The sequence below is a fragment of the Puma concolor genome, chromosome A3 (genome assembly GCF_028749965.1).
Source record: "Puma concolor isolate L17-30 chromosome A3, mPumCon1.1.hap2, whole genome shotgun sequence".
Lineage (NCBI taxonomy): Eukaryota > Metazoa > Chordata > Mammalia > Carnivora > Felidae > Puma > Puma concolor.
In genome coordinates, this window is record NC_141669.1 from 50,602,020 (window position 1) to 50,627,447 (window position 25,428).

Below are 25,428 nucleotides of genomic sequence, written 5' to 3' on the forward strand. Positions count from 1 at the left end.
TGAGAAGAAATGATATTAACTCTTTAAATGTTTGGTAAACTTCTCCCATGAAACCATCTGGCCCTGGACTTTTGTGTGTTCGGAGTTTTTTTTATTGATTCAATTTCATTGCTGGTAATGGCTCTGTTCAAATTTTCTGCTTTTCTATTTTTGGTAGGTTACATGTTTCTAGGAATTTATCCAGTTCTTTGAAGTTGTCCAAATTGTTTGTATATAGATTTTAATAATATTCTGTTACAATTGTTTGTATTTCTGTGGTGGTATTTTTCCACTTTCATTAGCGATTTTATTATTTGTTTGATGAATCTGGCTAGAGGTTTATCAATTTTGATCATCTTTTCAGAGAACCTGGTTTCAGTAATCTGGTTTCAATAATCTGTTCCATTGTTTTTTTTTTAGTTTCTATATGATTTCTTTCTGCCCTAATCTTTATTTCCTTCCTTCTGTTGGTCTTCAGTTTTCTTTTTCTAGCTCCTTTAGATATAAGGTTAGGTTGTTTGAGATTTTTCTTGCTTCTTGAGGTAGGCCTATATTGCCATCAATTTACCATTTACTCTTAGAACCACTTTTGTAGCAGCAGATTGGCAATCTGAATTAAAAGAGGTAGCCCCAGGCATGGGACCTTATGGGAATGCTCCTCTCCCCAAGGACAGCCATATTTGGCCCTCCCTACTAGAGCTAGTGCTCAGGACCATCAGAATGAAGCAGTAATCAGCCATCCTTTAGCAAATATTACATCAGAAGTGAACAATTTTAATCAGTGTGGGGGGAGTCTCCAAGTTGAATAAAAGGAGGAAAAACAGAAACACAGATGAGAAAAAGGCCATCTCTATCTTGTCCCTTTCTATGCAGCTCTAAAAGCTCATGGCCTTTGAACATTATGCCGGTGGTGACAAGGACAGGCCCTACTGCTGCTGTCAGTGAGGGCTTCGTTGGTGCATCTACAACCTACAGTGGGAGGGTGGGATTATAGGGTATCTCAGATACCACAATCTGGGCCTGGTTTGAGGTGAGGGGAAAAAAGGACCCACTCTGAATTTGAGTGCAAAAAATAAATATAAAATTTATTAAAACACCCACAATATTTTAAAGATACCAGGAGTAATACAGTTCACAAACCCAGTTGTTTGTGTAAATTATAATAAAATACAAATCAAAAAAGGATACATACTTGCAATTTCTAGGCACCCTAAATTAAATTTACTGAAACACTGGGGGAGAAGGGAAGGTAAGGAGGGGTAGCTCAGGAGGCAAACCAATAAAGTGGGAGGAAAAAATATTAACAGAAAGGTAAAAATTATACAAAATAAAATTATCAGCATAAATTTACTGTACTAAGAATATCTACAGTTTAATAATACACATCCTATTGCCTTGAGACATTGCAAAAATCTACCATTCATCCATCAACCCCAGATAAACTTCATTTCAAGTAGCCACAGTTACAAAGTCAAGACGGAATATTCAAGTATGGTTGTTAAGTTCACCTCCATTGGAAGCCAAGTAACCAAACAGGAATTCAAAGAGAGAAGAAATAAAACACATCAAAAAGCTACAGGGATTCTAGGTTAAGTCTAATGCATTAATATGCCACAATTATGACCTGCCCTTATTTGTTTTTATAATTAGAATATGCGAAAAAGAAATGACACCACTCCTGTTTTTCTCCTCCTTTTTCCCCTCAAAAAAACAAACCAACAAAAAGCACTGGAATCAAGAAAATTTGGATGTTCAAAGGAGCCAAATAGTATTTTTTAAATCCCCATGTGAATAGTGATGAGTTATCCCTGAATGACGACGGGTAGTCAAAATGAGAAAAGAGCGCAAATGATACCACTACAAAAAGCATCCCTGATATCAGAATAGAAGCGAATGAGGAAGTAGGCCAAATCACTCAGATTCTCAGGCAAAAAGCAACTTTAGACCTTGCATTTCTGTGCCGCAGCCTCTGCTCAGGGGAGAAGCCTATTGCTCTGCTCTTGTCTGCAGCTCTGCGGGAGGAAGGGCTAGGAATGCCAGGACAGGGTCTCACATGGAAACACTCTGCGCACGTGTGGGTGTGGGGCCGTATAACCTATGCTGGGATATGCACCTCAAAAACAATTTTGGTCCAGGGTATGTCGAAGTTGGCCATGTACTACAACAGATGCAGCTGGCTAATAAAGTAAGTTTTGAGGAAGTGATTTCAAATGACAACAATGCCTGAAAAAGCTCAATGAGATGGGCATACGAGATTCACATTTTGTTCAAAAGCAAAACTTACAAAGAGAATGAAGTAAGTCAACCCCACTCCTTCCTTTAGATATTCTGCCATTTCAACTGCTGAAGAATGAAAAATAAGATGACCCCAGATTCTTCAAGGTCAAGTAAGTCATCAGATGGACAACCTGCAGGTATCAGACCTTCAAGGAATCTACTGAAGTTGTCACGATGTCCTGTTTTTGAGGTATTTAAAAAAATTGTGACAGTGGATGACATAAAAGGGAGCTTCCGGTTTTCAAAACATCAACTTTTGTGGACCCAAGAGGAAATTTAGAGTAGCACCAACTAAAAAGCAGCCTCAGTGGCGTCAAGTGAGCAAAGAAATCTCCTTCCTTTAGTTCGAACGTGAGGGGTTACCAGTGACAGGCAGAAGCAACACTGAAAGGTTACCAGTGATGGGCAGAAGCAATGCTGGGGCAGGGGCCGTGAAGAGCAAAGCAACAAGCCCACTGCCCACCACGGCGGGGCCAGTGCCAGGGGAGGAAGGAGGCCTGCTCGGAACGCCTCGGTGTACGAGTGCCTTGGAGGTCCTCAAAGGTGTCTGCTTGGCACCCTGCAGGTGGAAAATGTGTGTCCTTGGCAATGAGAATGCCTGCCATTTCAGAAGAGGCAGGAGTCCCACACTCCCCTTCCTCAAAAATGGAAGGGAAAAAAAAAAAAGCCCTTCACCTTTCCTTTCTCATTAGGCCTGAGGGGACAGATGTGTAACCAGAGCACCTGCCAAGCCAGGAAGGCCCACTCCCAGTACAGTTAGGGAGCTGGCTGTCTTCGGAACTTGCCTTTCAGGTTTTGGCCACCAAGGGAAGAGTACTAAAACAAAACAGAAAAACTGCTCAGAGCAGGTTTTAGCACGATAAACAGAGGTCTAAGGAGACAGCACCAAAGGGGGGGGGGGAAGCCAAGAGAGACTGGAGCCCACCTTGTTTTTGGTTGGTTGTGGTTTCAGAACCTTGATAGCACCTCAGCAGGACAGGATCAGGGACAGTCACATTAAAACACCATAGCACCATTTTATTTAGACTACGTCAATTCATAAAAATGCTTCCTAGTCCATAAAACACACTTCAGTAACAAAAGGAAAGAGATTGGTTGAGGCACGTCAGGGACATCACTTAAATTTTCCACCAGCATTGCCTTGGTTTGAGATCTGGTGGTGGTTAAACGTTACAAAGTCTGGCTGGATTTCTCTCCATGAAATCAGGTTACCATCCTACTGATCATCAACCATCCTCACGCCTCTACTGCTGTTCGGTGCAGAGCACTTAGGCTCTGCTACTTCTGTCCTTGCTTTAGCACTTTAAAAATCCCTTGCTCTGCAAACTCCTGTTTCCAAAAGAGTCTGGTGGAAGGACCAAGAGGGGGCAGGGTATGATCTCTTTCCATGCATACCACGGTCACCTCGGTGAGAGGGAAAGCCGGACCCACGAAGCCAGCGTGTGGGAAACTCAGGCCCTGCCAAGAAACAAACTACAATGACAGCAAAAACAACAAAACCTCAAAAATCCATGAAACAACTTTAGTCAAGATCTCTGATGGTTAGATAACGGTTTCTTGAGCTAGCACCAGTTATTTTGTGAGAACCTGCTGCAAAGTGATTTTTATTTTAAAAATCTCTCATTGAACTTTGCAAGCACTTCCCTTGCATGCAAAAGGCAGGGGGAAACAAAACGAAAGAGGAACCAAATATTCGCACTGCATGTGGATGGCATCTGTGGACAGGGCACACTGGGGAGATGAGGACTCCATCATTTCTCATTGCTATAATATTAACTCTAAAACTTGGTCATGCTGTTAGGTTCTTTAGTTGCAATGGCTTTATTTTTCTTCTCATGATAAAAACGTCTGTTAATCATCTTTAGGACTTAAAAAATGATAGTGCCAGTAAAAAATAAAAATTTGATTTTTCTCTTTAAGAAACCTTCAGCAGCAAGGAGGGGATAAAGAGCTGTGCATAGTTACTTTTTAAATATACGTCTAAAGCATGCTAATTTTAATGACTGAGATTTGAGGTAGGTTATACATGTAGTGTGTAAAAATCAGCATGGGCTCGAGCATAGCAACAGCACCACCTAATTTCTGAAACACCATTCTGAGGGGAATGGGAACATCCAATGGAGACTGCCTCTTGACTCACCTCTCAGCAGCCTATTTGCTAGTCTAGGAATTTATGAACCAAAGGCTGTTGGGGCTGCGGGGACAGACATCACATGCTTTTAGCTTGTATTGGTTTCTCCTTTCATCTAATGGCTTTGCTATCAAAGGGTGACGAGGGGAAGAGTATATTTAACATACATCAGGAAGATTCACACATGCCAAGGATCAGAATCACCTGGGTTACACTCGGGACCTTCCAAACCAACAGCCAACCTGGGGCTTTCCCGGGTCATACAGACGGTCACATTCTCCAAATGTTTCGTAAAATATTGTATTTCTTGCTTAAGATCATTTAAAATGAAGTTTTCAAGGCACCCCCGCATCTACCTAAGCACGGAGTCAAATGAGACCTGCATAAAAGTACGGATGCGATAAGCAAAATAGCATTTAAAGGACCCAACTTTTCCTCAAAACTAGAAAATTAGCATGCTTATTAAAGACTCTGCTTCCTTTAGCTTGTCACACTGAAGGTCAGAGGTTTTCCTATAAATCTGAGTTCTGAATAATTCTAAATCCTGATAAGCTCTTGGGTATTTATTTCAAAAGCAATAATATTTCATTTTTGTCCTGTAAAATAAATGCAACTTTACAGAATATGGTAAAAGTGAAGGATAGACAAAGCACGTTAAATATTCAGCTACTATTTACAATTTCTCCCACAATTACATGTTAAAACATACTTTTTTTTTCAAGTTGCTGTTTAAATCTAGGCAAAAGTGCTTAAAAAAATCTTTCACTATTTACAATTAAAACCAGACCACATAAATGCTCAGGACATCTTACAGCGACTCTCCGCCAGTGCTTCTGAACAGTTACAGCGAACAGCCAGCGGGTCGGTTCTCAGCTCTTACACAAGGCACCTGGAAGCTCAGGGACTTGCCTTTAGCATCGTCATCTGATTGTTAAACTCGTTTTACAAAGACCCACATCTGAAAAAAAAAAAAACTGCTCAATAAATATCTGACATTTATCTCAGGGCTTGGTTGTCATTTCACTGTGTGGCCATGATCCCCTCTGTGTGTCCTGATGAAACCTCCCATTCACCACACACATCCACATGGGTAGCTTCATAGGAACTTTGCTAATACCACAGGAAAAACAAACACTCCAGGAAGTCTGACTTGCTGTCGACAAATGTTGCTTCCACCAGTTAGGCCCAGCCTCTCTCAACGAAGTTGCAAAAATTAAGCACCACATTCTCATTTCAAAGAACTGAACAAATGCACCAGAATTTTAGAACGGGCGAGTTCAAGTGGGTGGAGAGGGAAGGAAGGAAAGGAGAAAATGATCAAATAGAGAAATGGCACCAATTAGGGAGGACAATCATAGCTACCTGCTGAAAACGTTTGACTCCTGCATTTTAAAATTGATAAGTGTAAGCCCACCCCCACCAATGGTAGCATGGCGGGGGCTGGCTTGGGCGTGAGGCCTGCACCATTGTCCAACATGGAAATCCAGGAATAGAGAGAGATGCGTTAACTGCCGTTACACTGGTGTGCTGAGCTCCTGCAGGATGTGACCTGCCCAAGAGTCAAGCAAGTCCCAGCACAATACTACAGCACCAGGCTCTGCACAGCACTGTGCATGGAGGGACGGCACAATGCTGGCTTTTCACAGCTTGGGTTCAACTTCTTGTTTTTAGAGATACAGTAGCCCTTTTTCAGGATCAGCATAGACTCTCGGGCATTTTAGGAAAGGCTGCCACTAAGACAAATTCCTTCAGCCCAGTATTCATTGGCTTGTCAACCCCGGTGGAAACGGCTCCTAAGAGCCTCTCAACTCCAGCTCCATCAGGAGGTGCTGCCTAGGGAACCATGACATCATGTGACTTGATAAATAACGGACAGAGAGGATTCAGTGTGGAGACTAGCAAGCTTGAAGCTGTCTACTACCAACCTAGTTTCTGGGGAAATCTACACCAGCATCTCAGGTGCCTGGCCTGGGGTGCACCTGCCCCCCGCCCCGTCCCCGATGCCAAGCCGGTGACTGGAAAAGGGACTCCAGCTGTTTTTCTACAGATTCTCCCATCCTACTGGAGAGGACAGAAGCGGTCCTGAGGGATCCCTCCCCTGAAGGGAAGGTGCATCTGTCAGGAGGGATGGACCGGGTGGCTACAAATCTGCACTTGGCTCATGAGGGGCAGATGGCTGAGAGAACCTTGTCAGCTCCCAAGAGGGCCAGGCTCACTGGGCCCAGCAAGACTGGGCAGGAAGGAGCGCTTTTGGCCTTTCCTGCCGATCCTTTACCATTACTATTGTCGCTTTTTAAAAAATCCAATAAATACACATTTTAAATGGAATTTAAAACTACTCCTTTGTGAAAGGACACTATAAACTTTCTTTCCATTATTGTGATATACAAGGATAAAGTTTTAAAAACAAGAGGAAATAAAAGCCACCCCCCCCAAACAAGGGGGGGGGAAAAAAAACCAACGTGGAGATATAAATATTAAGATCACGAAAAAAATCACCCGACAGCCGTAGTTTCTTCTTCAAAGTGCTGGGGAAGTGGGGGAAAGGGAGGGGCGGGTCAGTTCTGAGGTTTGGACCATAAATACATATATATGCATATCTATATATGTATATATAGATAAAAAGACTTCTGCACCCCCAACCCGCCCCCAGGTGTGAGGGCAAAAGCACCACAGAGGCAGCTCGGGCGGGGCCCGACGCTGAGGTACGCTGGCTCCCTGGCACCCTGGCACCTAGATCCAGCGGCTGTAGGGCCCAGTGACCTTCGTGTAGGCGTAGGAGGACACGGTGACTGCTGAGTCTGTGGGCATGGCCAGTGCCTGCCGGGTGGGGACAGTCCCCTTCTTCTCCTTATGCTGAGGCTCAGCAACCATGGCGCCCCCCCATTTGCGCTTCTTCCCGTAGAGCTTGGCCTCCTGCTGGCCCAGGCCCAGCCGGGCGGCCTCCTCCTGCCGCGCCCGGGCCCTCTCCGCCAGCTGCTTCATCTTGGCCTCCCAGAGGGCCAGCCCATGATTGGGCTGGTTGAGGTTCTTATGCTGGTAGAAGACCAGCGAGATGCGGGTGGGGTGGCAGCGGTTGGGTTTCTTGAGGGGCGTGGTGGCATGCAGCTCCCGCCGGGCACACTCGATGAGGATTGAGCCGTGAGCAGGGGCCACGGCCACGCCGCCGATGTTTTCGTCCAGGAAGTTGTGTTCGCTGTCAGACCACAGCTCCTCCTCCTCCTCGGCCCCACCGTTCTTCTCCTCCTTCACCGCCCCCTTGTTAGGGGGGTCCTCAGCAGCGCCCTCCTCCAGGCTGAAGGGATCCCACAGCTTCTCCTCCGACTTCAGGGCCCCAAACAGCTTCTCAGTGGAGCCCAGGGGCAGGCCGAAGGACTGCCAGGCTTTGTCCAGCTGGCTCGCCCCCGGGGTTGGAATCCTTCCCTCCTCTCCCTTCAAGGGGCTCCACAACTTGTCTTGGAAGCCAGAACCACCTTTCAGGGCAGAGCTGAAATCCCCGGCCCCAACCCCCCAAGGCTTCTCAGTCAGGCTGGGCCCGGCCAAGGCCGAGGTGTTGGTCCCAAACTTGCAGGGGCTCCACGGTTTGCCTCGGAGCCGTCCTCCAGGCTGGGGGGCTGGCTGCTGCCCCTCCCCAGGGAACAACCCCCACTGGCCATCTGGGAAGTGGGAAGGGGTCAGGCAGCCAGCCCCAAAAGAGCTGAGCTTGTCGGGGATGATCGCAGGGCTCTCCCCAGGATGGAACACACCCCAGCTGCCACCCACACTGTTAGTCCTCTTAGGGGACATGCTTGGGCCTCCTGAGTACTGTCCCCATAGGTGGTTGGGTCCCCCGTTCTGAGAAGCCTCGGGCAAAGGTGTTTTGTTCATCTTACCAGGGTCTCTGGGTATAGATTCGGCCTGGACCAGTGGGTCTACTGGCTCTTGCTTGATGGATCTGTTGTAGCAGTTGGAACTCTGTGCAAAGGGAGAGGGGTCCCTGGATGCTGGGTGGATCTGGGGAGCCTTGGGAAGCAGATACTCCTGGGGGCCTGGATAAGCAGGCTGCTGGTGGTGAGGAGTGGGGTGGTGGGTGTCCGTGGGAACAGCCTGGCCAGGCAGCTCGGCAAACTCAGCACCACCGTAGGCCGGGCTCAGGCTGCTGTGCAGAGCGTGGAGGTCTGGCTTCTTTTCAAAACTGCTGCTGCTGCCACTGTGTCCCCAGGTGCTAGGACCCAGGAACTGCGAGGGGAAGACGGGGTTGCTGGATGGAAAGCCATAGTAGCCGAATGACGGAAGAGCATACTTGGAGTGGAAGCCATTGACAGAGGTCAGGCTGGGCTGTGCATAGTAGGAGTGGTAGGAGTACACGCTGTTCATGCTGTACGGGTCAGAAGGCCGGCAGTTGCCCAGCACCGAGTAGCTCTCCACGACTGCGTTGCCGCTGTACTTAAAGGAGCTGAAGTGGTTCTGCGGCTCCACTTTGAGGGAGGGCTTCAGGCCTTGCTGGGAAAGTCCACCCTTCAGAGCCAGGCCTGGGGAACACAGGAATCAACACGGAGAAGGAGCAGAGGGAACCCCGGCCCGCAAAGGCCCTGGGCGAGGGGGCCAGGGGTGCAACCTCCCTGTTCCCTTAGGGGTTTCCCGGCCCCACTGAAGCACCGGGAAAAGCGGGGGCAGAGCCCACACAGCACTCCTCCTCCTCCCTGGCACACCCCCACAAGTCCTCGCTGAAACCCCACCCCCCTCATGCTGGCCTCTGCAGGACAAGGGTCAGGGGAAATGAGAGCTGCCCCCACTGCAGACCACGTGCCTGAGGCCGTGGGATTCTCTGCAGACGCTCAGGCAGGCTGGAGGAGAAGCCCAGCTCCTCTTCTGCTGGCTCCGCAGGTGCCACCCGCCCCCGCCCCCAGGTACTCCGGCGTCCTGAGGCTGCCGTGGATACTGCGCCGGCTGAAAGTTAAGGTAACGTGTGGTCCACAGGGCGGAGAGAGGCCCCGGACTTTAGTCTGGAGTGCAATCTTGAAGCAGGAAGAGGGGCAGCGAAGGAGCTGTCCAGGGCCACAACCCTCCCCGCTCCGCCCGTGCCACCTCTGGTGGGCACCCTCTCCCTACACACCTGGGTCAGTGGAGATGCCGGCCAGCTCCAGGGCCTCCTGTTTGATCTTCTCGGGAGTACTCAGCTTCTCTTTCTGAACCTTCTTCTTCTCGGCTGCCGCCTTTCTGGCTTCCAGCTGCCGCTGGCGGCAGGACTTGGCAGGCTCGGGCAGGCGCCGGACCTCACGGGGGAAGGCGGTGAGCACCTGGATGGCCCCGCTGCCCACCTTGGCATTCTGGTTCTCCTCACTGCCAAACTCGTCTGTGTTGGACATCTTGTACAGGGGGAGCACGTGCAGCTGCTCGTCCTCGGGAATCTTGCCCACGCAGCGATTGTCTTCCTTGGTCAGGGTGCAGACCTGCCCCGGGCAGAGAGAGGGAGGGTACATGGGGTTGGGGGGACCCGGCGCTCAGAGAAAGAGGCTGAGCATCTGCATGCATGACCCACCCACCCTTCCCCACACAGTCCCAACACCAGCCATCCATGGTTTCTAGAATGTCTAAAAGCACAGCTGTCCTGGTTCATGCAGTAACAGTATCCCCAGCACTTAGAATCTCCTCTACACCTTCAAAGGACATCCATTCACTTTGCCTCCTGGGACCCTCATGTGGCTGAGGAGAAGAGATGACCGGCCCAAGGTCGCATGGCTGGAAAGGGGCCGGGTCAGGCCTAGTGGCCATGCTCTGCCCGCCAGTGGAATATTATTGTCACTGTGCTTTATCACCTTGCTGAGCCTCAGACCTTCTACCATTACACTCCTTGCCCTGAACACTCAGCCTCCTTTTGCTCTTAAAATACTTTTTATTAAAAACTATTATGTGCTGGTTGTAGAAAATTTAGGCCACCAAAAAAGGAAATAATAATTTTCTCCATAATCCCACCACCCAGAAATAACCACTATAAACAGTTTGATCATATATGCATATATACACATACACACAGTTTTTGTATAATGTGATCCTATTTCATTACCACAGTTTTATAGTAACTTCATTTAAAAAAAATTTTTTTTTAACATTTATTTATTTTTGAGACAGAGAGAGACAGAGCATGAATGGGGGGAGGGCCAGAGAGAGAGGGAGACACAGAATCTGAAGCAGGCTCCAGGCTCTGAGCTGTCAGCACAGAGCCTGATGCGGGGCTCGAACTCACGGACCGTGAGATCGTGGCCTGAGCGAAGCTGGACGCTCAACCGACTGAGCCACCCAGGCGCCCCAGTATAGTAACTTCATTTTTAAAAGATAGTATATTTTCTTATGCATTAAATATTCTCCTTCAGTATGATTTAAGAACTTGCATAATATTATTCTATTGTATCAATGTATTCATTTAACTAATCCCTCATTACTATTAAAACTTGTTTCTAATTTTTTCCTATCATAAACAGTACTTTTAAGCTAAATCTTCCAAAACACGTAATTCCTTAGAATAAATGCTGTGAAGTAAACAGCCATACGTTGCTGCCCTCCAAACTGCCCTCCAAAATGATTATCACATTTTTCACTCATACTGGCTGAAGCTGAGCTTCCATTTTCCTATACTTTTGCTTATAATTTTGCCACTAACTTCTGAAAAACATTTTGCTCATTATCAAAATGTATCTCGTTGGTCTGCATTTCTCTGATTACTAATAGGGCTTAATCTTTTTTTTTTTTTTTCTGTCAAGTTTACTCTTTAACTCTTGGGTTGATTATATTTTATTTTCTGTGTTCTTGATGTTCTGGCAGCTGGGGCCTTGACCCTGGAGGGACGTCCTTCCCCGAAGACTAGCTAATTCCTGGAGATAGCAAATGACCCCCCTTCAGGTGCACTCTGATATACAAACTGACCAATCCAGGGCCCACACCCCTAACTCTCTCTTCTTATCAAACTCTCACACACCAAGCAAATATTCCCCCTGCCCTCCATCACCCAGGACCAGGGAGGACAACTGGGGACCACCCCTATGGCCCAGAGCTCACAAACTATTCAAACTCTCCAGTTCTCAGCTTACTTAACTCTGCCTTGCCCACTCGTTCTCACCAAATCTCCAACAACTGCGCTGGGCCACACTCTCACCACTCACTCCTCTGCCTCCTGACCAATCCTGGTGCTTCCCTGGGTGGCCTTGTGGGCACATGCTTCTTGGGCTCTGTGAGTATAAAGTTCGGCCCTCCTGACAATCCTGTGTCTTCCTCTCTTATCATACTTCATTAAAACAAACCTTGGGTATATTTTAATACAACTCTCTTCTTTTTTTGGTGAGTTTTATGCCTCTTGCCCATTTTTATACTAGACTATTCATTTTTTTTTATCATTTATGTAAAGTAATCTTTGTCTATGAAAGTTATCATTCACTTTGTCACTTGTTACAAATGCTGTTTTCCAGTTTGTACAGGCCTTTCAATTTTGATCACGGTGTTTTATTATTGAACAGAAACTGTACATTTTTATGAAGTCAACCATGTTCATGCTTTCGTCTGCAGTTTCCCCTTTGGTGTGATGCTCTACCAAGTGTGTTTCTTCCCAGCGTATGTATGTCTCTTCAGACTTGACCTGCTCTGAGCGGACCCCACAGGCTTTCTGGGTTTGACTGACCACCGGCCCTGCTTCCCATCATTCCCTAAAACCCAATGTGATAAACAACACAGCAAAAGTAAAAAGCAAAGGATGAGATATGATAGAAACTGCGTTTCTCTCCCTAACATAGATACCTTACCAATGTCGACAGACAGCTATCCTTGTTTAAAAAAAAAAAAAAAAAAAAAAAAGGACATACGGGTAGTCACAAAGATAAAATTTAAATGGGCAAAAAAAAAAGAGAAAAAGACGTTCACCCTCTCTAGTCATAAAAGAAACACAAATTACAGTGAGCTCGTACATTTGCCGCTCAGGTGGGCAAAGACTAAAGAAACTGTGAAACCCCTGTGTTGCCAAGTAAGCCAGAGAAGCAGCACTCTAAACTTATAAATGTCCTTACTCTGGGACGTCAAGGGGATTGTTCCACCACCGCACCAAGATGTGGTAAGGATGGACCCCCACTCTGGTTTACAGAGGGGGAGTCTGGAAACACTCACTGTCCATCCACAGGGGAAGTGGTCAAATAAATGATGGCAGAGCCATACATACTGCCTTACAACACGCTGAAGTGAGTCTACATCCAGTGACACAGAGAGCTGTCCATCATGCATTCTTACAAAAAGCGGGTCATGGAACAGCACATATACTGTGATCACATCTGTGTAAAACTGACACAGCTGTGCACACACGCACATGCATATATTCAGGTGCCTGAACGGATGGTCATCACAATGCTAACACTAGTTAGGTCTCTAAGATTTCAGGCAATTTTTACTTTATGCTTTCTTATACTGTTTACTTTTTTAGACAATAAATAGTTTAATTGAAAAAAAAAAAAAACACTGTTCATTTTGGAAGAGGTTTACTTTTTTCCACTCCAAATGCTACAAAGCTCTGGGATCAAAATAACCTCACTGTGCTCCTATCTCCTGATGTCTCCTCCTCCTTCCCTGCCCCTCTTCTAATCCTGGAGGTCCCTCCCTTTCTCTGTGTGTCAGCTCGAAACCCTCACAATACAGTGTGGACAGGGGCCTGCCTCATCTTGCTTCTAGCCTTGCACATAAGGGAAGGAGGACAAGGTAGAGAAATAAAATCTCGTGCTGGGCCATCAATCCCTGTGTTACACCCCAGTTATACCCAGACTCTGGGAGCCCCCTTTCAGGTGAATTGCCATTGCGTCTGCCTCTTCCACAGTTCCCCGGGGAGCCCTGCCTTCCCAGGACCTAGTTAAAAAGCAAAGAAGAGAGCTGGCATCATCCCTTTGAGGGGGTCCCCACTGAAGTCCAAACCTCCCCTCTTCTCCATCTGCACTCACTCCCCTAGTGACGGCATCTAGCCTCGTGCCTGAAACTGTGAACTACATGTCCTCCAGACAGCCCGCTCCCCTGCCTGCTCCACGTGTCCACCTGGACATCTGCCAGGGATCTCAAAACAGAACTCTTCATTTTTGCCATCAAACTGGGCTTCTCCTGTGATTCTACATCTCAGCGTGTCGCACCAACACTTGACCAGGTGCTCAAGCAAAAAGCCTTGGGTGGCTCTCTAGTCCTTCCCTGTCATATCCTACATCTGTCCATCAGCAACCCCCACTTGGCTGGCTGTATCTTCGAGATCACCCAAAGTCTGTCCAACCACCCGCCTCCCTACCCTTGCTCCTGTCCAAGCCCTGTCACCTCTAGCCTAGACACACACTGTCCCAGCCTAATTGGCTTTCTCCTTTGATTCTCTCCCACTCACCCCATCTCCACATACTTCTTTTCTATCTGCAGGAGCAAGAGAGCACTTTATCAAGGAGACCCTACCACTCCCAGCTTCCCCTCACACTCGGAGCACAACCCACAGCCCTGCCCACCTTCTGGGCTCACTGTGACCTGGTCCCTGCCTGCCCCTGAATCTCTGTGTATGCTGGTCCTTCTGCCTGGAGCACTCCATCCCCAGACATTCGGGTCCCTTACTCTCTTGCTTCATTCATGTCTCAGCTCAGGTACCCCTCCTCAGAGGGACCTCTCTGCCCATGGCATCCCAAATGGCATCTGCTATCACTCTACCCCTTACCCTATTTCATATCTTCCTCACAGCCTTCAACACTACCAGACATTAACTGTATCACATACTTGGGCAGGGCTTGGTCCATTTTATTCTCCAATATCTACAGCAGCATCTGGGGCACAATAAACATTTGCTCGGTGGATGAATCAAGAGTGGTTTGGATTTAAATCCAGTGTTCAGAGACCTGGAACAGTCTTTAGGTAAGGACTCCAGGTGCCCAACAGACTGTGTCCTACAGCATCCACCTAAGACATGGAGACGAGACCAGCCTTGTCCAAGCATTCCGGTCCATGCATTTCTCAGAGAAGTGGGCAGGGGCAGCCAGTATGGCAGGGCACCTCCCAGAGATCTGAGACTCTTGTCTCCAGGTCCCTCCCTACTCTGAGCCCTCCTGTCTGCTTAAACCAGTCCCCCTCCCAGGACCATCCCGCAGGGGGAGCTGTGACAGGTCCAGAGTTCCTTACCACTGTGCAGCCGTTGTAGAGGTTATGCTGGTCCTTGTGGGCATGGGCACAGAAATCCATGCAGGCTGTGACCCCCGAGAAGGGCCGCCCTTCCTTCAGCCCCAGGCGGCAGTCAATCGCTATTTCCTCATTGGTCACCTGTGTGGACAGCCAAGGAGAACTGCTCGTGTGACCTGAGGTCAGTGGCCTAGATTCTGTGCTGAGGAGGCAAAGCTAGGTCTTGGAGGGAAGGAGGTTAAGGACCATGGAGGCCTTGCAGAGGGGCTGCAGGAGGTAGGCTTTCCGGATGAAGCCTCCGTAGAAATTACTTCCTTCTGAGTTAACTCAAGTCCTCCTCACCTCATCTGGGAGATGCACAGGTGACAGGAGAGAGAAACTTGAGCCTCCCCAGGAGAAGCCAGACCAGGAGAGGTGAAAGATTACTATGGGGGGATGCATGAAAGCAAGGGATAGGGGAAAGATGGTCTGGGACGCAGTTAGCTCGTTGTCAACAAAGGATCTCATCAAAGACCTACATCACTGCTCTATCTCTAGCTGAGCTTTTCCCATAAGGAGCACAAATGAGCCCACTCTCCCATTTCCTGACTTCAGGGAACACGGACAGAGATGCAGATGACACGTGGGCAGAGAAAAGCCCAAGACCCAGTACCTGGTTCTGATAGGCCTGGGGGGCTAGCCTCTTGTACAGGGGAGCAACTTCAGTAGCCAGGTCCTGGAAACTCTTCCGGAGCACTTCTTCCTGTGGAGAGAACAGCAGTCACACGTATCCAAAGCAGCCCCACCTGGCAAACTCTACACACTGGAAATTAACCTCCATTCTAGAACCACTGCTGGGTTGCTGGGAAGGTAGGAAGTGCCATCAGGTGTTTTTACAGGTTCCGTCTGGGAGGCATAGGGTACCATGTCTGTTTTAATGTTGGAGACACAGAAGCTCAGGAAAAGCTGTGGCCTGAAGGTCCAGCCATCCTGACTGCTAAGCTACTAACTCAGTGCCGCTCAGAACACATAAAACAGGTTGTTGGTTTTGAGTGCTCAACACCCTAGGTCAGAAGTTCGATGAAGTAGGCAGGTAAAAGCAGGATCAAAAGGTGTGGCTTTTTCTTCTGGTGTTGCAGACAGGCAAATGAAGGCAGAGAGGGGCGGGTCAAAGTCTAGGCCAGGAATTCCACAGCCAGCCAGGCCCAGAGCCTGTCATGAGCCAGGGACACTCTATTCTCTAGACCTGCACCATTGCATGTGTTAGTCATGAGCTCTGTGCTGCTTCTGAAATGTATATTAAATTTAATTAAAATTAGATAAAATTGGGGCACAGAGAGTCAGCTCTGAGCCTGTGTGGCTCAGTTGGTTAAGTGTCTGACTCTTCATCTGGTTCAGGTCCTATCTCACCCTTTGTGAGATTGAGCCCCATGTGGGGCTCTGTGCTGACAGCATGGAGCCTGCTTGGGATTCTCTCTCTCTCTCTCTCTCTCTCTCTCTCTCTCTCTCTCTGCCCTTCCCCCACTCACTCTCTTTCTCTCTCGTAATAAGTAAACATCTAAAGAAAGTTAAATAAAATTAAAAACCCAGTTCCCGTTTTACGAGCCACATTTCAAGTGCTCAGTGGTTATATGTGGCTCCTGGGCTACACGTTTTTTACAGAGAACGTTTCCATCATCACAGAAGGAGTTCCACTGGATAGTGCTGCCCCAGACAAAGCAGCCGCACCCCAGCTACATTTGGCCAAGGGTTTCAGGTATCCACAGCCTCTCCCTGGCCCTCTGAGGGTGGCAGGTAGAGCTGGGGGGCGGGGGCTGTTTCTACAAGGCCTTGAGCACAGACAGGCATGAAGAGTTTGCAGAGAAGAAAGAGGAAGAAGGGAGAAAAAGAACCAAGTTCATAGAAGTAGAGATGGAAGAGCAAGACCAATGGCTCAGCGGTCTGTCCAGTAGGGTGGCCAGAGCTGCCAGCCACTGCCAGCTGCCTGTCTCTGGCTGCAGCCCAGAGGCTGCCACCAACACGGTAAGCCCACGGCCAGCACAGCACAGGGCTGAGGCCCGTGAGCTCTGGGAAGACCCAGACCTGACTTCACCATTACTGCCACACGGCCCTGGGCAAGCCATTTGCCTCATCTGTAAGGTGAGTAGCAACAGGGCCTACATCTGGGGTGTCTTGAGGTTAACGGAGATGCACACCTGGGAGGTGCTGGCCAGAATACTCAGCACTAAGTGCACAGAAATGGCAGCTGATAGAACAGGGGAAGTACGTGTGAGAAATTAAAGCCATGCCTTTTCACTCCTGGTCATTCCTAGTTCCTGTGGCCCTGGGGCTCCTCTCTTCATTGAAACAACTGCATTGAAACAACTTGCTTCCAGGGGAGGGCGGATGCCACCATAGAGAAAAGTCCAGTGTCAAATCAGACTATCAAACTAGCTTGTGCAATAGTCGAAAAGCCAGGCTTTGAGGCAAATAAAGTTCTGCACTTGAAAATGCTTCCTTTTACTTCTGAAAAGCACGACTGGATACCCAGAGCATAGAAGTTTATTACACATAGGGTAGAAAAACGTGTGCCCCAGGGGAGTCCCCACGCCCATGGAAAAGGAGGAAACCCTTCTTGTACAAGGAGCTCGGGGAGATGTGGAAGGTAGAACGGGGGATCAGGATGTTGCCTAGATCCCCACAAAGGGACCCAGTACCCTACCTCACAAGAGCTCAGGTAGTGGGGAGGGGGTAGGGTCGGAGACAGATGGCAGGGAACCCAGACAGACCTGTACCTTCTCTGCATTTGGAACTCTGCGTGGAGACCACCTCCTGGGATGGCCTTCACAAGCACAGCAACAGAGGGGAAGGGGCAGGGAGGAAGGCAACCTGACCTGACCGGGAGGCTGCAGACAGGAGGCCATTGTGGACCCTAGTCCGGTGCCTAAGAGACAGGCTAGGCTCCCAGCAAGAAGACAGCAAGAGCCTGGAAATGTGGACAACCGCACAGAGACATGTGCCTGGCTGCCAGGTAGAATGAGGGGCACTTCGGGAAGCCCAGCACTGGCCCCAGAAAGTGGCCGAGGCCTAGAGGCCTCTTCCTGCCATACCTCCCATCCCTACAAACACACCTTAGAAAGAATGAAGAAAAGAAATGACTCTTGAAGAAGATCAAATTCTGGTGAGGAATTTGACCATTTACCTCAAAGAGACTGTTTTAAGCTGGGAGAGTCTGAAATGCCCATAATTGGTTAGGTTTAATTTTTCACTCATCACACCCCTCCACACCACACCCCACATACCTTACTTCCCGGCAAGATAAGGTCAGTTAAAAAAATAAAGCCAGTTGCATTATCTGCACATGTGAGTCAGGGTGTGCTAACCCACCCCCCACCACACTACCAGAGACAGGAGGCAGGGTAGGACGAGCCGGAGGGCCCCACTGCTCCGCGGAACTCTGCTTACCTCCTTGGGGTTGTCCCCCACGAGGCGGAACTTGCGAGGCGTCTTGCTCCGAGCGTATTTGCAGCCGTTGAAGTACATGCTCCAGGAACAACCAAAGGAGAAGGAGGCACCGCAGGTGTTGGGGTCTTTGCCTTGACAAGCGCAGGTCCGGCTGCAATACGCATCGCACGTTAGGCATACAGACACATTTTTTGTTCGGAAATCGTCCTCCTACATCAGGGGTAGGTCCTGCTGAGGCCTGGCACCCATGGTCTCCCAGTGACTGGGACCACATCCCTCCCGCCTTTAACTCCTTCCCCAAATTTCCTCGCATAGGGAGTCAGCTCTGAGCAGCTCTTTCTGCTCCCACCCCTGAGCCTGAAGGTCTAAGGATCTGTCTTTGGGAGGGCAGCCTGGGTGGCTCAGTCGGGTTAAGCGTCAGAATTCGGCTCAGGTCATGATCTCACGGTTCGTGAGGTCGAACCCCATGTCGGACCCTGTGCTGACAGCTCAGAGCCTGAAGCCTGCTTGGGATTCTGTGTCTCCTTCGCTCTGCCCCTCCCCAGCTCGCACTCTGTCTCTCTCAAAAATAAACAAACATTAAAAAGATTTTTTGTGGAATCTGTTGCTGGGAGAAACCCCTGGGTGTTTTGAGGCAAGTGGGAAAAATCTAGTCAAAACCCCAGTAAGGTTTATACTTTGCCTTAACACTAATATCATGACGGGTTCCAACACAGACGACACAATCAGGGAAGTGACATGGGCTACAGAGTTTGAACACACCTGCTTCCTTCAGGCTCAGGTGCTGACAGGCCTTTAAATAAATAAGCACTGACATTATAATCCAACAACTAATCAAACCTGGAAATGCTCCAGATGCCCCTCAACTGGGGAGTGGGTAAATGAACTGTGAGGCGTCCAGCAGTGGCAAACTACTCAGCAATCAGAAAGAATGAGCTACACACCTCCACAGCTGAAGCCCAGAAACGCTATGCTCAGGGGAAAAAGAAGCCAGACTCAGGAGGCTACACCCCGTATGGTTCCGTCTCTACAACCTTCTTGCAAAGGCAAACTCACAGGGACGAGAAGCAAGAGTGGTGGTTGCCACGGGCAGAAGGAAACTTGCTTACAAAGCAGGCACAGGGGAACTGGAGGGGATGATGGAATGGTTATACATCTTCCCGGCGGCTACGTGACTGTAAACATTTGTCAAAACTCTTCAAACTTGGACGCCTGAAACCGATACTATGTTGTATGCTACCTAAATGGAATTTAAATACTTAAAAAGAAACCTCTTCAAACTGTATATCTAAGTAAAAATACCTTAATTTAAGAAGTGGGGGTGGGGGACTCGGGAGCTCAGTCGGTGAAGCGTCCGACTTGGGCTCAGGTCATGATCTTGCAGTCCGTGGTTTCGAGCCTGTGTTGGGCTCTGTGATGACAGCTCAGAGCCTGGAGTCTGCTTCAGAGTCTGTCTCCCTCTTTCTCTGCCCCTCCCCTGCTCACGCGCACTCTCTCAAAAATTAACATTAAAAATTAAAAAAAAAGAAAAACACCTTAATTTAAAAAGTGGCATTTAATTTAAACACCTTAATTTTAAAAGACCCTAGAGGGGCAGGTTTTATGAATACCACTGATGCCTTAGATTTGTGGGACACTCATGCACTCATAGCTGTTCCACCATTAGAACCTCAGAGTCCCTCTGAGGTTCACCAGCAGAGCCAAGCCAAGTCAAGGGACCCTTCTCTTGCCGGGACCAGAAGAACCCAGGTCAGGATTGTGGGAGAACTTCTTTCACCACAGTCCCGACTGCAGGACAGACAGGGCCCTGGGAGGGACCTGGACACAGCGCTGCCCTCAGGGGGGCCCAGAATCTCCCCCTGCATCTGCCCCCCAAGGCCCTGCCAATGGACACTTGGCCCAGCCACCCCAACCCTTGCACGCCGAGATCCCACCCACGTACTCATCGTTGAGGCCACATCTCCGGCTGGTGGGGTTCCCGTACTTCCGGAGGGTGTCGGTGAGCTCTTGGTAGAGGGTGTCTCCGAGGCTGCGGGGGATGCCCTCCCAGGCCAGGATGAGGATGACGATCACCGCGTTCTGGCAGTGGTGGCCTGCCCGGTGCCGCACCAGGCACAGTAGCTTCTCCTCCAGCGTGTGCCTGCGGATCACCTGCAGGGGGGTGGGGTGGGGAGGGCACTGCTAACTGTGGGAGCCACGCCCCCACACTCCTCTGCATGGGATGCCATACACCCCCCACCTCTGCTGACCAGACCTGGGGACGCAGGTCTTTAGGGCACTGTCCACAGGATACCACAACCTGGTAATGGCAACCATACAGGCTAAGAGACCATTACAATTAAGGAATAATAAATGCAAAAGTTATTTTTTAAGAGCAAAATAAAAAATATTTACTACAAAATGGAAGTTACTGATGAATCACACAGACTTAGGACTAAAAACACACAGATAAATTGGTAAGCCAAAATATATTCAGAGATTTTTATGTATCTTAAGATATTTACAGAGAAAATGCTGCATATCTGTATGATTTTAATTAAAAAATAAGGGCCTTGGTGCTGTGGAAAACAATTTTGGGTAGTTTCTCCAAAAGCTAAATATGTAATTACCATATGACCGAGCAATGCCATTCCTAGGAATATACCCAAGGTGACCGAGAGCAGGGACTGGGTCAGGTACTGTTCATAACAGCCAAACAGCGGGCACAAGTGTCCATCAGTGGATGCATGGATAAACAAAATGTGGCCCCTCCAAACAACGGAATAGTCCTCAATCTTAAAAAGGAAGAAAAATCTGACTCATGCGACAACATGGATGAACCTGGATAGCATCATGTTAAGCGAAAGAAGCCACACACTAAAGGATCCACACTGTGTGATTCCACTTACAGAGGGTACCTAGAATAGTCAAATTCGTAGAGACAGAAAGTAGAACAGTGGCTGCCAGGGTTGGGGCGGAGAGAGTGGGGAATTATTACTTAACAGGTATAGAGTTTCTGTATGGGATGGTGAAGAAGTTTTGAAAACATAGAGTAGTGATGGTTGCAAAACAATGTGAATGTTGGGGTGCCTGGGTGGCTCAGTCAGTGGAGCGTCTGAATCTTGATTTCAGCTCAGGTCATGAACCCAGGGATGTGGGATCAAGCCCTGTGTCGGGCTCTGCACAGACAGCGTGGAGCCTGCTTAAGATCCTCTCTCTCCCTCCCTCTGCCCCTCCCTTGCTCTCTCAAAAACAAAACAAGAATGTGAATGTAGTGGATACCACTGAACAGTACACTTAAAAATGGTTAAAATGGCCAAGTTTATGTTATGTATACTTTAACACAACTTTAAAAAATAATATACCCCAAACCAGTGAACTATATACTTTGAATGGATACACTGTATGGTGTGTGAATTATATCTCAATAAGGCTCTTAAAGAAAACAAAAAGCAAGGGCCTTGGGCTCTGCACTGCTGCCCAGCCAGGTTCTCACCTAACTCTCACACCCAGAACTCTGTCCAAAAAGATACGGCATGGCAAAGGACCCGGGAGCTGGGGGACGAGGTGGCTGATCTCCCATTAAGAGCCCAAACTAATTCTGTGACCTGATAAGATGAGGGCCTGTGAAGAGGGGAGGGATGAGGGCAGACTGGGAAGGGCTTTCAGGGGAAAAGAACTCAAGGCAGGGGTTCCACAAAGAAGTCTGTACAAGGGGCTTTCATAAGTAGCTTCCTGCTCTAGAAGAGGAGCAGGCAGATGGCAGGGTGGAGGCGGAGAGTGACAGGGAGACCACTAACAAACAAAAAACAAAAGTGGATAAAGTGCTGAAGTAGGGCAGCGGGGAGTGAAACAGGAAAAGAAATGCATTCAGACTCATTGAGGAGAAAGGTGACCTTGGGACCATCTGACTCTAGGGGCTGAGGGACCGGGCAAAGTCTTAAACGGACTTCCACTTTTGTGGCACAGGACAGTGGGTGGGGTGGGGGTTGTTTACTGGGATGAGTTAACTGGGAACACGCTGGGGCTGAGGTACTTGGGAATGTCTGAGTGGCTATTTCTAGTAAGACCCCAATACACTGGGTCTGGAGGTCAGGAGAGGCCTGGGCTGGAGACGCACTTGGTCATGAGTACAGCAGTGCAGGGAGCTGTCCAAAGAGGCAGCCAGGCAGGCAGTATAAATAAGGAAAGTGGGCCAGATGGACAACTGGGGGTGGTGTGGACCATGGCCAAGTGAAAAAGCACACGCCCCTTCAAAATGGGTAAGCCAGGCCTTCTCTCCATCAACCACTGCCTGATGGGAATCCCAGCCTAGTGCAACTACCTCTTCCAATTTTAACAAGAAGAAAACAGAAACCTAGATTTTTACATGAAATCTCCCCTTTTAAAGATGTGAGCACCTAATTCAATTTTTAAAATCACGGTAAAATACACATGACGTAAAATTTACCACTGCAGCCATTGTTAAGTGTATGGCTCAGTCGCAGAAGTACCTTCACGCTGTTCTGCAGCCGTCACCAGACCTCTGTCCACCTCTACAATGTTCTATCTTCCCAAACAGAAAACTCTGTACCCACTTACCACTCACTCTCCCTTCTCTCTGGCCCCTAGTCCATGGTAACAACCATTCTGCTTTCTGACTCTCTGAATAGTTTGACTACTGGCAGTGCTTCATACATGTGGAGTCATACAGAATTGGTCCCTGGCATAACAGCCTCAAAGTTCATCCAGGTTGTAGCAGAGGTCAGGATTTCCTTCAAAATTTTTAGGGACACGTTAAACAAAACATATCCCTGGCCCATGAGTTCCTGCTCTGAGCCAACCCACAGAAGCATCGGTTATATCCTTATTTTTAAAACTTTTTGGGATCGGGGCACCTGGGTGGCGCAGTCGGTTAAGCGTCCGACTTCAGTCAGGTCACGATCTCGCGGTCCGTGAGTTCGAGCCCCGCGTCAGGCTCTGGGCGGATGGCTCAGAGCCTGGAGCCTGTTTCCAATTCTGTGTCTCCCTCTCTCTCTGCCCCTCCCCCGTTCATGCTCTGTCTCTCTCTGTCCCAAAAATAAATAAACTTTGAAAAAAAAATTAAAAAAAAAAAAAAACTTTTTGGGATCAGTAACACACGAACATGTCATTAAGTCATGCAGTATTAGAGCTCCCTGTGTGATTGCCTGGCCTCCGCAGACTGAGCCGGGCACATCGTGAACACAGGTTCACGATCACACATCACAGGTACTGATAAGACAGCAGTCCCTGTCACCAGGGTTTCTGAGGCACTACTGTCAATCTCTGCTCAGTGCCCAGGGTAGGGCACTGGCTAATTAATCGCCCTCACGTGCAACATGTGTTCAGAGCACACAGGGAAACACCTGACCTACCAAAGCTGAGGTTGAGGCCACGTCTCTTTGGTTTCCCAAGTGGCAAACACATAAACGTGATAAGCACAAGCAGACAGCTCTCTGTGGCCACACCCTCACAGGCCGATGGGTACACTCAAAAAAACTATAAGAAAACAATAAAGTGGAGCTCCCTACCCACACTATGAAGGAAGGAAGCCAGCAGGACTGAATGCCCCAAGCGCAAAAATCAAAAGGCCAAGGGAAGGCAGGAAGACACCAGTACCTGAGTGTGGCCATACGGATAGTTCATATCCCATCACAGAACACAGACAGCCCCCCCCCCCCCCCCCCCCCCGGCCAAGCTGGGCAGGAATCTCCCGTGCACTGAACAAGAATAGCACAGCACCAAAGGAAGCCCACATCTGTCTTCCTACTCCCGGTACTTAGTTCCAACCCTTGGGGTTCCCCAGGAGGTCTGTTCCAATCCTGCCCTCAAGGGGCCTTCAAATATCTGCTTTCTGACCCCTGTTATCTTTACAGACTGGCCCAAGCAGCATCTCCAAGGTTCTTGTATCCAAAGCGCATTTTTGCTGTCTGTGGTGTTTGCTTCTGGCACGTCTCCATTTATTCTGAGCCTTTGGAATGCTACCTGGTCACTCCCTTACTCCCATGCTTGCCGACTTCCATACTCTGTACAAGCCACCTCAAAACTGCAGGTTATCAGTGGGCTCCCTGGGCTATCTCACTGCTTTCTTAGATCCTTCTCTCAACACACATTTGCTGGGTACCCATGATGCGCCTCAACTTTGTCCCCCAAGAGCCTGGCCAGGCAAGTCGAGAATTTGTCAGACACACTGCTTTTAGATGAACCTACTGGTTGGGGGTTCAGGCTGTAGACAAAGACATGAACCTGGTTCAGATGAAAACCCAGGCTCTAGATGGGAGACCAGAACAGGCGGTGGGCAGGAAGAACCACAGGAAGCACCGTCCACCACAGGCAGCTGGATGCTGCCGCTTGCCCGTAGCCACAGACTACTTCCTGGGTTCTTGACGCCACACTGACACTAAGGACAATCTGCCCCTCTTGGCACTTATGGGTCACTTCCCAGTGTGTGTGTGTGGATGGGGGGGGGGGGGAAGCAGGTGAAGGGAACATCTGCCCTTCTCTAACTTCCAAGGAGGTAGAACTCTTTAGATGAGCTCTACCACCAAAATAGATAGGGTATTTGGTGGCTGTGTAGGCAAAAACCAAGAGAAGTCCACTGCACTAAGGGAGATAGCTAGAAAAGAAAAACACAACTCCGCACCACCATTTTCTTACCACTGTGATAGTCTATGACTACCACCATTTGCCCTTCCTATAAAACACCATTTCTTTCCTCTCTCCTTTTATCTTCCCTCGTCAGATACAAGAATTTCCCCACCTCTGGGAACGTGGTCACTATGCATTCCCTTCTATCTGGGCTTTTCTTTCAAAGCTGGCATCACCCACTGGGGTTTGGTGATACCCATAAGCTGTTTCATCTTTTGGACAAAACATCAGGTGCCACGTGTGCTCCGCTCTGGGCATCTGCGCACAGACCCTGGAGGACCAACGTGTGAAGACCAAGTTCCTCCCCCTCCATCATTCTGCTTCCCTCTTCCTGCCCCCAGGAACTAAGCTCACTGCTTCACCTGGGCACCTCCTTCCTCAGCCCTAGCAGAGACGCACAGGTGCTGCTCCCCAGAGCTCTGGGGCCAGAAATGCATATTCTCTTCTTCGACACCACCTACATAGCCAGTTGTTTTCTTCCCTTGATCCAACTGTTTCTGAAGATGGAAAAGTCCCCAGGCTCCACCTGTGTGAGGATCTTCAGTTTCCCATCCAGGACTGTGGAATTCTCCAATGACTACACGGATTAGCAGAAATAAGGGCAGATGCCATGTCGCCGATGGGTTCTCTGAGGGATAACACTGCACCCTGATCAGCCACAGACGGATACAGTCCCCCTCCCACTGTAATACCTATCTTTCAGGAGGGTGGGGACACTATATTTCTTCATACCTGTGAAGGCTCTATGTAGCTCCAGATTCTTTTATTATATATAATTCTGCAATACTGACCGAAAATTGCTAAAAAAAAAAGGTATGTGATAGTTCAGGTACAGACACCTTTCATAT

The 25,428-nt window shown here is 48.7% G+C and overlaps 1 protein-coding gene across 6 annotated transcripts in view; it reads right to left on the bottom strand.

The window, feature by feature from the left end:
* Positions 1–1,037: 1,037 nt before the first annotated feature.
* Positions 1,038–25,428, bottom strand: part of TET3 (tet methylcytosine dioxygenase 3) — a 106,090-nt gene continuing 81,699 nt past the window's right edge. For all 6 annotated transcript variants that reach the window (XM_086700817.1, XM_086700818.1, XM_086700820.1 and 3 more), the window contains 6 exons: positions 19,896–20,104; positions 17,954–18,104; positions 15,183–15,272; positions 14,534–14,671; positions 9,483–9,819; positions 1,038–8,898 (listed from right to left, as the gene is read on the bottom strand). In XM_086700817.1, coding sequence (XP_086556943.1) covers positions 7,121–8,898; positions 9,483–9,819; positions 14,534–14,671; positions 15,183–15,272; positions 17,954–18,104; positions 19,896–20,104 — 2,703 coding nt within the window. In that variant the 3' untranslated portion in view covers positions 1,038–7,120. The remainder of the gene's footprint in view (positions 8,899–9,482; positions 9,820–14,533; positions 14,672–15,182; positions 15,273–17,953; positions 18,105–19,895; positions 20,105–25,428) is intronic.